General features: G+C 37.6%; 2 protein-coding genes across 2 annotated transcripts in view; both read left to right on the top strand.

Annotated features, from left to right (window-relative positions):
• Positions 1-2,870, top strand: part of LOC147227919 (teneurin-3) — a 173,114-nt gene extending 170,244 nt beyond the window's left edge. The window contains exons 30-31 of the mRNA XM_086158011.1: positions 478-608; positions 1,174-2,870. Coding sequence (XP_086014137.1) covers positions 478-608; positions 1,174-1,926 — 884 coding nt within the window. The 3' untranslated portion in view covers positions 1,927-2,870. The remainder of the gene's footprint in view (positions 1-477; positions 609-1,173) is intronic.
• Positions 2,871-10,124: 7,254 nt separating this feature from the next.
• tdo2a (tryptophan 2,3-dioxygenase a) lies at positions 10,125-15,012 on the top strand. The gene is made up of 12 exons (XM_086158010.1): positions 10,125-10,275; positions 10,401-10,506; positions 10,585-10,675; positions 10,831-10,901; positions 10,986-11,113; positions 11,242-11,428; positions 11,599-11,706; positions 11,802-11,913; positions 12,037-12,094; positions 12,959-13,038; positions 13,261-13,351; positions 13,874-15,012. The coding sequence occupies exons 1-12, from the start codon at positions 10,241-10,243 to the stop codon at positions 14,025-14,027; spliced, it is 1,221 nt and encodes a 406-aa protein (XP_086014136.1). The 5' UTR covers positions 10,125-10,240; the 3' UTR covers positions 14,028-15,012.
• Positions 15,013-15,754: the final 742 nt, after the last annotated feature.

Genomic DNA, 15,754 nt, shown 5'->3' with positions numbered 1-15,754 from the left:
AAACCCTTTTGAATCTACAGAGGACCATCACTGCAGGTGAAATTCTCTCTGAAGATGGCAAAAAAATGCAGAAATAATAATAAGATAAATATAAGCTGTGTCGGTGCATCCCCATATAAAATTATATACTATTCAGAAATAGGAGATACTCTTTAAATTGAAAATAAAATATTGATATTGTAATTTCTTTATGTTGTTTAATGAGATCAACGTATTGTCTCATTATTGTGACTAAGGATAGAATTAAAAGTACTTTGGTACTTGGAAATAAAATCTTTATCTATTTAGAGTTAAGAAAACAAGCTTTCCTGAATTGTTTCTTTTGGTTTCCATTTGGTTATTGAAACTTAAAAAAAAAAAAATTGACGTGTTTTGTTTATTCTCAGGGAAAAGACTCTTATGGACAATGTCCAAAGGTATTCATGTCATTTCATTCATAACAATATGAACATTTTTCTTCCTTTTTTTCGTTCACAGACGTAAACAGCTGGCTTGTAACCTTTGGCTTTCATCTTCATAACACCATTCCGGGGTTTCCTGTCCCAAAGTTTGATTTGAGCATGCCATCTTATGAACTGATGAAAAGTCAGCTGTGGGATGATCTGCCGGTAAGATTTATCAAAAGTAGTCAACCACATTGCATAAAAGCTTAATCATAGCAAAAAGAGCAAGTATTCTCCTGTAGCCCACACACAAATGCTTATGATAGTGCAGTAGTTCTGGCAGATAACAACACTTGCTGTGTCTTTTTTCACTTAAATCAGTATTTTGAAGCTGCCATTGCACAATTGCTGCCTTTGCACAATTTCATAAAACGTCAGTTTTGATATTTGCACAATAATACATATCATAAGCAAAATGTATACCTCCCTCTGTATCACAGTTTCAACTGAATTCTAATGTTGTTTTCAGTGTGGTGCTACAATTGTTGAAACAATCCTTAATTCATGTATACAAAGTTTCTCTGGCGTATGTCCTGAATCAAAATAGCGGGGTACAATTTTCTATGGAAAATGTTACTGCTCCCGGCTGGAGAACAAAATACAAAAACTCCAGTATCTTACTTGAATATGAAAAACTCTGTGAAGCAGAGAAGTAGCTGATTCTAAGTGGCCTGGAGAGCCAGGTTCTGCCATGTTCAGGCATTAACGTTTCACTGCATTTCCCCTACAGTCTATCTCTGGGGTCCAGCAGGAAGTAACCAGACAAGCTCATTCTCTCTTGTCATTCGAGCGGCTGCCAGAGGTCCATCTCACTCGAGGTCGCAGAGGTGAAAAGTCTTGGCTGTGGTTCTCAGCCGCAATGTCCCCCATCGGAAGAGCTGTTATGTTTGCCATATACAAGGGGAGTGTTCACTCTCACACTCTTAATGTGGCCAGTGAAGACTGCATAAAGGTTGCAACTATCCTAAACAATGCATTTTATTTAGAAGACCTCCACTTCACCATAGAAGGCCGGGACACACACTACTTTGTGAAACCGGGCCTCCCGGATGGCGATCTTGCCGCTTTGCACCTCACAAGTGGACACAAAACTTTGGAGAATGGTGTGAACGTAACCGTCTCCCAATCCACCACAGTCATGGATAGTCGTACCCGACGTTTTGCAGATGTGGAGATCCGCGCTGGTGCTCAAGCTCTTCACATCCGCTATGGCTCGACGGTTGACGAAGAGAAGGTACGGGTGGTTGAGCTGGCTCGGCAGCGTGCCTTGGCGGGTGCCTGGGTGAGAGAGCAGCAGCGGGTGCGTGATGGTGAGGAGGGTGTCCGTCCGTGGACAGAGGGGGAGAAAAGGCAGCTTCTGAGCGGTGGAAAAGTTTTGGGGTACGACGGGTACTACGTGCTCTCCATTGAGCAGTACCCAGAATTAGCAGACAGTGCTAATAACATTCACTTTCTTCGCCAAAGTGAAATCGGAAAAAGGTAACAATACGAGGTGCATTTTCTACCAAAGAGACTTCTTTTGGTAGCGATATGGCAAAATGACAAGCAATTGTAACTATAGAAGTTGCTGATATGTACCCTGGGTGTTCATGTGTTTTTTGTTTTTGTTTTTTTTTTTGTAATAAATAAATAGATCGATAAATAAAAATATTTAAAAAGATAAATACAAAAAAGAAAGAAAGAAAAAATGATAATTATAGATGGGGTATAAGCAATGCTGTGCATTGTGGCCTAGGAATTGCAACATAAATGTATAACTACACTAAGCCTTAACATGGCAATTACAGGTCAATTCCTCTGTAGCACAAGCCTATGGACTCTGGACTCTAATGCAGAGGAATATTGGTGTGTTTGGGAACAGTGAGCTAACTTCAGTGTTTTATGTTTGTTTTTTTGTTGTTTTTTTTCATCAAGATACGTCTGGCTTAACTGAAAAGACTAAGAGCAAAGAAAATGTTTACATTGTGCATATCTGCACTCTTTTAGATGTTTGGGGCTCATGCAGTCACACGTGAGTAAGCAGTGTACGTGAGCTAATATTTGTTTAAAGGATCATGCAATCATCCCGACGTTAGAAATACACACACCAAACAAACCCTATGTATACAAAATTTAGCACTGTAATCATTGAAATGTCCTTATTTTCTCTTTGAGATGCTTTGAAACTGAAAAAAAGAAAAAGGTTTTCATGTTTAAATAAAGAATATTCATTGTGTGGGGTGGAATGACAGTGATGGTATGAAGAACTCAGTCGAGGGTGAGACACAGACGTGTCTCGGATAGCACAGGGACTCCCATGTTTTGTAAATTATAAAAGAGTTCTACAGTGTTTTTTCTTTTTCTTTTTTATTGAACTGAATAAATGTCTGTACTAGTCATATTAACAGTACTTTATGTTGTGTTTATACATAATGAATAAAGTCCAGCTGATTATAATACTCTCAAATATTTGAGAAATGTTAAGTTATGCTCCTTCCAATCGGAGCTTATACAGGCTTTTCACCACAGTGCTCTGCTACAGTGGTTAATGCCATCGGACATGTAGTGGCAAGTATTTACAGGTGGTGACGCATCTATGACGCGCATTCGACGATTATTTCCGCAAAATTTAAAGTTTATCGGGCATAATGCCTTTTGACCTGCCTTATTGTCCAATAAATATTTCATCGGCACAAATATTTCATGAAGCCATTCCCCGTAAACAAGGTTGCAGTGGATCCAAATACAGTTTGCATCCATATGCTCAGTAGGTTTGATTTTTATTTTATTTTTTTTCGTCTTCATGGAATAATACGTTATGAGAAAGTGACATAGATGTGTATTTACATCATCACCTCTATTAATAGTTCTCACATGACGGTCTTACAGATTAAAATGTAAAGTTATTGATAAAACAACTCCCTCTGTAACATGCATTGCAATGAATCCCAACGTTCACATTTATACAGCAGTAAACTAGTGAAATTATATCTTAAAAACGTCTATAATAGTTTGTTTGTCACTTAATGCACATATTGATGCTTGAAGTCCACTTGGCTGATAAGATGTTCACACATTTACCAGAGAAACATTTTCATTCCAGGACTTTTAGTGAAGTATTTTCACAGTTTCATACTAGTAGTTAAACTGAAGACATGGAATTCTCTCCCACCAACGCAAATGCAGTATCACTGCTGCTTTGTGCATAAGGTCTTCACAAGAACAGCGAGATGTAAAACCGCGTTCCTGCCCAGTTGATGTCACAAATGCAATCGCTTTAGAAATGTGTGTGTAAACTTTGATTGCACTGCTTTCATAAGTATTTAGTTTGTGATCAGCCGACCCAAACTGGTGTACACTGTTGTATCGGCAGTGGAGATCTAATGACTGCATAATCGCAAAAACAACCCCTTCATGAGAAATAGAAAGATACAATTTTCATGGTAAACTTCAAACAGAATGTTAAACCAAACGGGATTTGGAACAAGCCCTGTTCTAAGGTTCTTTTATGCCGTTGTTTTTGACCATTTCTGTGATGCTCCAGAGCCCCACAAATTCTTTATATGGCTTTAAACACAGAAGCTCATGTAGTGACTTACTTTGAGATGTATAGCGCTTAACAAACTTGGCAAATGCGCTTTCAAAGTTCTTGCTAGAATCCCTTGCGGTAAAAACAACCCATAGTGAAGTGTCTCATGTTCCCCTGTGAGCTATTAAATACTAGTTCCTCACCCTGAAATCACACCGAACTTTTGAGAACCCTATATGTTTGAGTATACTTACATATAGATATACCCTAACACCCTTCTGATCCTCAACCTTCGAACATAGGCTCCAAACTTCAAGCATTTATGGTCTTGAAAGGCCTCTGATGCTCCCTAGTGGTAAAATGTGCACAGTTCTTGAAGTTTACAGCTGACTGATTGTGCACGTATTTATAAAAGCAGGGTTATAATGTAGCATCACTGTACATGAAGATTGCTATTGTTTGGAATTTCTACGTCCAAATATATGCACATGCATATCATTTTTTTCAGACAGATGTTTCGAAATGTCTAAAACTCACTTCTCAATACTCCAGGTTAATTTAAAGATACATCAAATGGAATAGATAACCCAGTAATATGAAAATGAATCGCGGTATTGCTGCAGTTTCAAACCGAGACCACAGCAGGCACTGCCGAAGCAACAGCGCAGCACAGAATTCCACAGCGCTACTAGAACTACTTCAAAGGCTTTGATAAAAGACATGGCACGACTTTGCAAGGACATCAAAGAGTCAGAATTATCATGCAATAGCCACATCAGAGCGTTGAAAATAAAATGAGGCAACTTTCATAATTCAATCTCACCTCATTTTATGCACATAAAACAAAGGTATCTGTATGTAAAGCATACCTCCCAAGTTTACATCTTTTGTTTTTGTCGCCAATCTAAAGTTTAGCTCACGCCAGACGACTTCCAATGTCGTTACCAATTTTGAAAAGACGAGGAGTTCGCATTACCCTACCGGTTTCCTATGACAACCGAAAGACTTGGGATGGCACATTTAACAACTGCACCTGAAGAGGGATCACAGACTACATTATTTGTCAAACCAACTGAACGCATCAGAGTCTCACGAGAGTCTACGAGAGCGACGGTTTAAAGAGTAAACAAACAGATGACAAATGGTTCCCTAAAGCTGTTATTTGCACAAACCAAATTAGTGTAGACAACTTCGGCTTTGTCGGCCCTTGTCGAACGTTGTGGTTTTGATACGCCCGCTAATTCCTGAGGTCTTTGTCTTCCGATGCTATTTCCTGTGCCCCCATTCTTCTTTTACATTGTCTGTTGGCAACATGTGTTTGCAGTTGTGTTGGTAATCAGCCCAAACTACCTGATCTGAGTTGGCTCAAAAATTCAAACAAGTTGGGTTCAAGTCTGTTCCCCTCGCTCAGAATGCCGTCCGCCACCATGACCGTCCCCAACTGTCAATCTTTGGTAAAATAAGGCAAAAAAAAAATTGTGTGTCCTCAGCTTAAATCGGTGTCAAAAACAACAACGTGGAACATTTCAAAACAGTATAGATCACTTGCAGGCAGCCATGCTGACCGCTGCAGGGATGTGAGGTGGCTGGTATTATGTTAGATACAAAAATACAGTAGACCTGAGAGAAAGATTAAATAATTATTGAATCTGTATTCAATTCAGCCATAGCTGAAGTGATGTCCGAAATGTATGCTTCAGTGCGTTAGCCAAGCTGCTAAAAAAACTTGTGAACGCATTAAGTAGTCAGCAGATTGTATTCACTAATGAACTGATTACTGCTCTGTGGGCATCATACATTTTAAATCAAATTATTACACTTCCTGATGTCCATGCTATACAAGCGATTCTGTTAGCTCTTGATGTGAAGCCGTTTCATAACTTCTGTAGGTGTTTTGACAAGGAATCGTTCATCTAAACATTTGTGGTTTCTGATGCAAAATGGAGATAATTGTATGACATGTATTCATTTGAAAATATGAACAGAAGGCCAGATTATTCTAAATTCATGTACAAAATAAAAAAATAAATAAAAAAAAACATGGGAAGTTGTCCCTTTTGGATGTCAAGAACAATAAGAAGTATCATTGACAGAAATACATTTATTACAACATAATATACATATAATTATTGTCAATATTTATTTCAATATAATAAAAACAAAAAAACATTTCTCTAATGGCTGTGTTGAGATCAGCAGAAAGTAGCAAAAATAAATTATTTGGTTTTAGTCACCTAAACAAGTCAACTATTGTCATGTTACCCATAATAGTCATTATACAGTCCCTTGTATATGACACTTCTGAAGCTGTGTCACAATTTAATACATCAGCAAAATAATTGTCACCAGTTCCCTTGCCATGACTGATAAAATCACGTGTCACACGTCAAAAGAATCTGATTTGTTGTCTTCTACATTTATACTCATTGAACGGTAATTCAATCTCAGAATGTGGATACTTATAAAATCTGAGTATTTAATGTAATTGTTTTTGTTGAACAAATAAATTACTTCACTTAACCTTCATTAGACACTTGCCAAAATAAACAAACAAAACGTTAATTATCTTTGCCTATCAACCAAGCGCACTGAAATCTTGCAACAGTAATAGTAGCAGCCTTTAAAAACAAAATGAATCATTGCACAACTGCTTAGCCAAGATACAGGACTGTCTCAGAAAATTAGAATATTGTGATAAAGTTCTTTATCTTCTGTAATGCAATTAAAAAAATAAAATTGTCATACATTCTGGATTCATTACAAATCAACTGAAAAATTGTAAGCCTTTTATTATTTCAATATTGCTGATTATGGCTTACATCTTAATAAAACTCAAAAATCCTATCTCAAAATATTAGAATATCATGAAAAAGTAATTTTTGTTTTTTTAATTGCATTACAGAAGATAAAGAACTTTATCAAAATATTCTAATTTTCTGAGACAGTCCTGTAATAGAATTGACACATATAGTCAGATTACAGGCTACTAGCCTTTCACAGAGCCATTGGTTTTAGAATACATTTGAGCCGTATGACAGAGGTGATACGTGTTATGTGTCGACCCAGTTTTAATGTTTAAGTATAAAAAATGACTTGTTGGATGTGAGGAATCTGTCTAATCTTAAATTGAGGTTTTGGTAACAACTCTAGTTTGAAATGGACATCTTTCTGTCATTTTAATGACATTATGCTATTTGTTGCAAACCATTCAACAGAATACAGTCTTTGAAATATTAAACAGCACAACACTGAATGGAACATTATTTCTGATGCCTTTCAAAGATTTTGCAAACAGGACTAATGAATATAAATGGAAATAAAACATCTGCCTATTTATCAATGTGCATGGATTGCAATGCAAGGATTGAAAATGCTTATTCTCATATTCAAAGTGAGGAAACGTGTTTCCCAATAAAATGAAATTCTGCTTTCTGTAGAATGACAGTGTTAGTAACATAGATGAGCCATAGATAATTTTAGTAAGGACAGAAAACAATGGATAAACATGCACAATAAAGGGCTGCAGGTGAAAGATGTGGTGGGAATGTAAAAGTTGTGAAAGTTGGAGTTGTGAATTGGCAGGTGAAAAGTGCAGGTAGACCATGAGTGTTTGATGAGATTGACCACTATTTTACAATGGTAATGACTATTGCGCATGTTTAACTTAAGATCTAATAGCATGAATAAGGCAACTACTAAAGATGGGTAATGGCTGCAAAAACTAGTAATGGCTAAAGTGTCTAGGGACGGACATGGAAACACTTATTTTTTTAACGTTGAATTTCTGTAAATGATATTTGAGCATTATTCCAGAATTATATACATAAATGTATATAAATGATAACTGATCTAAAGAGGTTTTTATGTATGCAAGTACTTGGATAACTGTAATCAATTGTGCCAGAAATCATTCAATTTTGGAGAACAAGAGGGTTTGAGAGAGAAACAAAAATAACAACGGGGTACATTTAACACCTATCAAAAGAAACTGAACAAATATTTTCCACCCTGGAAACACGTGTGAAAAACAGGCTATGAACCTGTTTTCTAGTAATCAGTGACTATTTCAGACCTTGAAGATAATGTGAAATGACATGTGAGCCATATCAGCGAGATGGACAGGTCTGTTAAAGATTCAACAGTCATCTACAGCATCTTAACCACTGCGTCCTCCATTCCCACTTATCATGGTGAACCGAAAAGAGTATCTTCAGGGATGTAGCTTCTTGTTCAGTCTGCAGTCTTCTATCCCTCAGTTTGTACCATGTCCCAACAGAAATAGCTGCTTGTTTTCATCTCTCTGATCATCTGAGGACATTCGTTCAGACTGTTGGGACTCAACTCGAGGAGTCTGCAAAGACTACTGGTGTAAACAAAGAAGCTAATGATCTTGGATGGATTTAGAGACAGTGCAGTCTAAGTCTTAATGATGAAACTGGATTAGCAACTGTTCAAAAGTACTCCTTCTGTTGTGATTGACGGTGTTGTGGTGTTCTTGAATGGCAGAAAGGGACATGGACTAAGCAACATACCCAGCAGGGATGATTTTATTCCAGCATGCAAACTGTCTGTTTCATGAAGAAATATAAACATTTGATGGGTGACATAAGAGATCACATAGTGTATGGTTCACGTTCCATCTAATGAGAACTCGCAGTTTCAGTGTTGTTGACAGGAGAAAATAAAATATTAACCAAGCTGCAAATATTTACAGATGAGTCCACTGACCTGTAGGAGTGAGGAGGACCCACTTGAGAAGGCATATAACAGGTAAAATGACTTCATATTACAGAGTGATGATGGCTCTATGTTTATGTTCAAATGGCAGGTCAAAGTTGTAAAAAAAAAAAAAAAAAAAAAGTGTCATGACTCCACCTCCGTGCAAAGCTAGGATTGTCTCAGGATGCCGCTTGTTGCCGGCAATCACCGGTTGTCGAGTTGTTGTTACACTGTTTCGCCTCTCAGTCGCGTTGTGATACGCTTGTTTTTGTCGTTTTGTTGCACAGTTTGTATGGGGGTTACTCCCACTCCTTTTTTGTTTGCGTTTTCTGTCTATTTTTCTGAGTCTGTGCCTGATGGGGGCTACTATCAACCTTATTTACCACTGTACCTCACCCCCTTCACTTCTCTCTTTCTGGATTTGTTTGTTGGTGTTGTTGCCTTTTGCTGTCCCCCCTCCTGCCCCGACTTCCCTGGGTGTAGTAGGATTCCCTCCATGCCGGGCTAGACTTCCCAGTGGGTCGTTGGCCGGGTCCTTCGAACCTCAATGTTCTCCTGCCTCATCTCTTGGTACCGACCTTGCTGGAGTTCCATAGTTCCCCTACCCTTCCTGCCCTCACCTCTCTTCGAGTAACTGTTCACGTGTCACTGGACCTTAAATAAACTTGTGTTTTGAACTGTATGAAGGACTGTCGCACTTGGGTCTGCACACACCCCAAAATTGTGACAAAAAGAATTTATCATGGAACCATGTAGGTATTTAGCAGCATTCAAGGGGCCATTGGTACCTAAATATCAATCTGACCTGTTCCCTAGTTAGGGAGCAAGTTTGAAAACTTCTGTTTCTCTACTAACTTTCCTGACTCAGATGACTCCGACTGCCAACTTCTTGTTTCATAATGTACTCATAAGTCATCACCAAAGTTTCATATTGATTCTCCAGTTCCAGCTCGTCAAATTACTTATCAGAAATTTACCTCTTGCAAGTGGGGATATTTGAGGATGTCACAATGGAGTAAATAATGAAAACACTGCTTGACTTGTTCCTCTGTTTTGTAATTTCACCTGATAAAATTTAAGAATGGTTTTCTCTTGGGAGAAATGTACCAAGTTCACTATTAGACATGGAAAAAATGGAGAAAGCAGAGGAAAACAGATTCAGGCTTCACTAAAGATTTGATCAAACTCCAGAAACCAGGCATAGTCAAATAGACCTCTGCTACACTGTCATTGGATAGTTTGGGGATAATGTCACCGTTGTATAAATATGCTAGGTCTTCCTCAATTATAGCGCTCTCTTACTCCAAAATAACATCCATATATTATTTCTTTGATTTTCACTGTTTGAATCATGTCCTGTGACTGTTCATTTCACAGGTCAACAAAGTCCAAGGTCAAGGCAAACAGCAGCCCTGTGAGACAAATAGAGGCGGGCCGGATAATGACTGCATCCTCATGGGTGATTGGATGATACACAGCTTTAAAAATCTGGTTACAGTTGTAGACCTTTTAAGTAAATTGTGTTCGAGGAGAAGAACAGATCTTGGCCGCAACAGATTCAGGACGAGTCATGAGTGGATGTCCCTACTTTGAGAAGAGGCATTTGTATGTTGAAATTTTGCACCATTACTTTTCCTTTTGTATTGAAATTTTTGACAATCTTTCTTGATCTGACAGATGGGAAAAAAAAAATCAGACCATATATGAACATTGTTTTTTGCATAATGCAGGTTATTTAAAAACAAGCCTCCTAAAACAGAGGATGAAGAGGATGTTGCTCAAGAAGGAGTTAACAACGCAAGCAAAGGAGGCATCATATATGGAGATTACTTGAAGGTAGAAGCTGTTTTCTATCATGAGCACCTGTCTTTGCATCTGGCTTTACTTTACATTTCTTTTTTCTAATCCCCCCAGCTTGATAAAATAGTTACAGCCCAGGTGCTGCAGAGTGAACTAAAGGGCAATAAGATTCACGATGAGCACCTCTTTATTGTCACCCATCAAGGTAAAGGCACCGTTGTATAGTTTCAATTGATTTTTCTTATTGACATGTTTATAATAGCGCTTTAATATGAAACTGCTTTTGTTCTTTGTGATAATTCTATGGTGGTTTTCAGGTTTTAACGTCAAATATCAATTATTGACTTGTTTTATTTGTAGCCTACGAGTTGTGGTTCAAACAGATCTTGTTTGAACTTGATTCAGTACGTGACATCTTCATCAGTGGACATGTGAGTTGAATATTTTTGTCCCATCTAACTTCAAATGCATGGACAGGCCAAATAAACATGGCTTTATATTTGACTTTTTTTCAGGTGCGTGATGAACGCAATATGCTCAAAGTCAATACCAGGATCCACAGGATTGTAATGATCTTCAGACTGCTGGTTGATCAATTCGCAGTTTTGGAAACAATGACTGCCTTGGACTTTTTTGACTTTAGGTACCCTTCTAAATAACCTGACAGGCTCTACTTCAGCTCAAAACATTTCATAAGAGTCATTCCTTCAGGGGCACTGCAGTTTTCCATTATGAGTATGTGAGCCGATGTGTTTGTGTGCGGACACGCAGGGAATATCTTACTCCAGCCTCTGGGTTCCAAAGTCTTCAATTTCGGCTTTTGGAGAATAAAATCGGGGTCCCAGACAACCTGCGGGTTCCATACAACAGGCGCCACTACAGGGACAACTTCAAGGGCACAGACTCCGAGATGCTACTCGCCACCGAACAGGAGCCCACGCTCCTAAAACTAGTTGAGGTATGGCTCAAAACACCCAACATTACATTTAGGTTAGATTTGCTTGTGTTTTCTTGTATGTATCTGTCTTTTTGAATTTTTTGAAACGCTTGCTGTATATCACCCTGGTGGAGGCTGTCCTCTGCTGAACTCAGTGTGAATGTGATAGAACCTTAAGCTCTTCTTTTAAGGAGTGGCTGGAGAGAACTCCTGGATTGGAAGTGGATGGATTTAATTTCTGGGGAAGGCTGGAAATCAATATCTTTGATGGGTTAAATCAGGAGAAGGAGAAAATTGAGGTAAGAGATGACTTCAGCTTTTAATAGCAAACTGTGCAAATGTGGATTGACAGATATGGGATTTTTAAATTAAGGTTTTCGGACTTTTTTTCAAGAAAATGACAGATTCCGAGGAAAAGGAAGAACTAATGGCAGAGTTGGTCAAACAGAAAGAACTCTTTACTTCCCTGTTCGATGTAAAGCGTCATGAACATCTTCTCAGCAAAGGTGAGTTTTCCTTGGTTACAGCAGCATTAAATCAGTGACATTAATTCAAGGTCATTCCACGAGATCGCAAACATTCAGAGCGGTTTACACAGAAAATAACCGATTTTGACTTTTTATAATTAGGTGAGAGACGGCTCTCTTACAAGGCTCTACAAGGTGCTCTGATGATTTACTTTTACAGGTATGTAAATTGTTATACAGCCTTGTTTCCGCTTTATTTGAATTATGTGGTTTCGAAGGTGCGGGGCCTCTGTGCTCCGATTCAAGTTAAGGGATTTACAAAAAGCCTGAATAAATTGAGCAATGTTTTAAACTTAATAAATAGATGAAAAAATGAAAGTACAAATCTTTTATCTCAATGTTAAACAATTTATAGTTACAGTCTAAGTTAATAAGTTCCAACATTTGTTTATGCAAAAACAGATTTTAACACTTTTGTTGTGTCTTGGAAGGTTCAAGATAATTTCAATTTGTTTTTTTACTGCATTTCCTATTATTGTTTGTGGTTTTCTTAGGCATCGCTTGTCATGATTGGTATTTTAACCTTTCACTGTTTTAACATTTTACATTCACTTATTCGCTCTGATGTGTGTCCTACCTTCACGACAGCTAATACTCAAATCCATGCATAATCCGTCAATTTCCACTATGGGATTCAGCAAGTCTCTGGCCGAGGAAAATTAGCCTTCATTTAAACCACTTTATCGATGGGCGCTTAAGCTAGAAAATGCTGGTAATTCTCCATGATCATGTCTGTAGTCATGAGGTTTCATGTTTGGAGTTGGTTCGTGTGGACATTTCAACACTGAATCCGGTGAACATGTTATTGTTGCAAATAGGTGTTGTTCACACACTAAACCTTTGTATGCCCAGTACACATCCCATCATACTCAGTAAAACTTAACAAGCGTTGAAAATAAATCTGACTTCTACATTATGGGTAATGAACAGCAGTTCTCATTTTTACTATCACCACTATTGTACCTGCAAAAGATTTGTATGTCTAAATTGCAAACGTAAAAAAACACCACGTATCACCTTATAGGGAGGAGCCGAGGTTCCAGGTTCCATTTCAGCTGCTCACCTCGCTCATGGATATTGATACTCTCATGACAAAATGGAGATGTAAGTACAGTAAAATTCCTGTTGCTGCAAATATATGTCACATATATATGTCACAAAAAGTGACATCAGCAACCAATGCTGTTGAATGCTGTTGTCGAGGCCCAAAAGAACAGGCGGGGAAGCCGAATATGTAAAAATCATAACTGTGTCTCAGTTTGAATATTTTCAATGAAAATCAAATATTGTTTATTGCATGAGTATTTCTGTCTCGTTACGCTTTAGACAACCATGTGTGCATGGTGCATCGCATGATTGGAAGCAAAGCCGGCACCGGTGGATCATCTGGTTACCATTATCTGAGATCTACTGTCAGGTATTGCGTGTAACAAATTACTTTTTGCACACTTTGCAATGAAAATCTTAACATTTCAGAGTTCAAAGCAAAACCATGTCTTTTGAATTAGCAAACTTGAGCAAACACACACCGATCAACCAATCTGGAAATAGAACAATAACCAGTGTATGAAAGAAAAGCTTATTTCAAAGATATGGGACAAACATAGTAAACAAATGTTCAATTATTCATCACAGCACAACAGGACCCAATCACTAATAACAAAAATCAGATTAAAATACAATTATCTCTATAAGGTTGTGTTATCTCACAGATTAGTAGCCAGGAGTTGCCTTTCGGAGCAAGCCTACAAAAAAAAAAAGCTGACAGGTCCAAGTTAATTTGCATTGCTTGACATTGTAAATCCTTCAATGTGAATACTGCACTTGCAAATTTCTGATGTAATTTCTGAAAATATAAACTGTATCCTGCAGATAGAATTTAAATCAACCCGTCGACCTAAATTTGTGTTTGTAAATTTGCGTTTTCATTTTCCTCCAGCGATCGCTACAAAGTGTTTGTTGATCTGTTCAACCTGGCAACGTTCCTGGTTCCTCGTCACTGGGTGCCCAAGCTAAATCCCAACGTACATACCTTCTTGTACATGGCTGAGTGTTGCGACAGCTCCTACTGCAGCAGTGAAGACTCAGACTGAAGGGCATCTTTGTCATCTGTCCTTGGTTTCTTTATATCACCGGAAATCATCTTGAAACAGTAGCTTATTTGCGAAGCGGAGAGGAGTTGTCAGGTGACTAGGCGCCCTTTAACACAGTTAAAGCTATGACGATGACAGTGCATGTCTTCTCAACGCACTGACAGAGGATAATGTTGTTGGATTTGAAGGGCCATTTCTACATGAATGACAGTGCTAACCATAAATAATTACTGTTGAGCAGGGCAGAAAATGATTCGCTAATTAGTTTCAACGCGTAGGTTTACACATCACAATTCAAGCCTGCGACTCTGTGTATGACCCTGAATACATCAAGTGGCCGACTAAGACTATTTTGCTCGAATCTAATTTTGACTTGTCACAAAAGTATAGCAGATGGCTCTTATGAGATTTGCTGAGATGTTTTATCAATAAAATTATGGAAATTTACTGTCACTGACCCGAAAGTCCGCAGATCGAAGGGAGCAGAGATCTAACCACTAATGACGGGCTTTTACGACAACATAATCTCTAATGACAGGATGTGTAAGGCTTCACAATTGGGTGTCTTTCAGACTGGCTTAAGTGAGAAGACAAAGAGTTGATACAAAAACCATTGTGGGTTGGCCAGCAAAACAAACCATCTAAATTTTGAAAACATGACCCCATCGCCTGTGTATAATGTACAATGTAATGTCAATAATGTAGTTACTGGTATGTGTTGTACAGTACTTTTGTATGATAATTATGTATTTATACAGTAATTAATAATCTCTGTATATAGAGATTCAAGAACCACATCAACCACATGTATGTACCTTGAGTATTTAATGGGATGGGTTTTGTACAACACTTGTGTTGTTTGTTTTGAGTCTTGTGTGTATTTTTTTCTCAGTTAGAAGTCATTTATCAGCACAAAGTGTGATGTTTTATTATATTATGGGATATGATAAATAAAATCAATAAAAACATTATTTAATGAGATTCATTAAGACGAGTGGATGGCTATTTTAACTTCGTACGCACAGACGGGTACACAATTATTTCATATTTCATATGTGAAACATCCATTCATTTTTGCTTAAACCAGCACCAATTAAATATCTGAGTGACATTTATTTGTAAGCCTTGATTTTATCTGGGCATTTTTTTGAGTAAATAGCTGTGTGTCAATATTATAAGCAGTATTATGGTAAAAAGTCACCGACATAAAAAGTACGTGCGTACGTTGTATTTTTCGAATAGCTGTTTTGATTTGTGTTACTAAAACAAGCACGCAGAGACCCTTTGTTATGACAGAACTGGAGTTGCAACAGTTAAACAGTGTCAATGATTATTTAACGCACCTAATTTTTTCACTCATTTCTTTTTCTTTGATTACTCTATTTCTTATTTTCACTTCTATATTCCTTGAAAACTATTCTATCTCAAAGGCCACTTATCTTTATCAATTCTAAATCTCACCTGTATTTGAGATTCTCATTTCACTTTTTTCATTTAAACCAATTCATTATTATTTGAAGTGGGATGTACTATCTGGGGACTGGGATTATTTCTATTGTGTTGGTTTTGTATGGAACCTTGTTTTACATTGCATTGTATAAAATGAATGTATATGACTGAATTGTTTCATTTATTTATAACCAGTGGAATGAAACCTCTGCTTCATTCATAGGTAAACATGTTTGGTATGTGTGGAAATAATTTTTTTATATGGTTTTCTGCTGTCT

This window comes from Fistularia commersonii, chromosome 13, assembly GCF_037954325.1.
Source record: "Fistularia commersonii isolate RoL2024-O1a breed Wild chromosome 13, RoL_Fcom_v1.0, whole genome shotgun sequence".
Lineage (NCBI taxonomy): Eukaryota > Metazoa > Chordata > Actinopteri > Syngnathiformes > Fistulariidae > Fistularia > Fistularia commersonii.
This window is presented reverse-complemented; position numbering and strand designations above follow the sequence as displayed.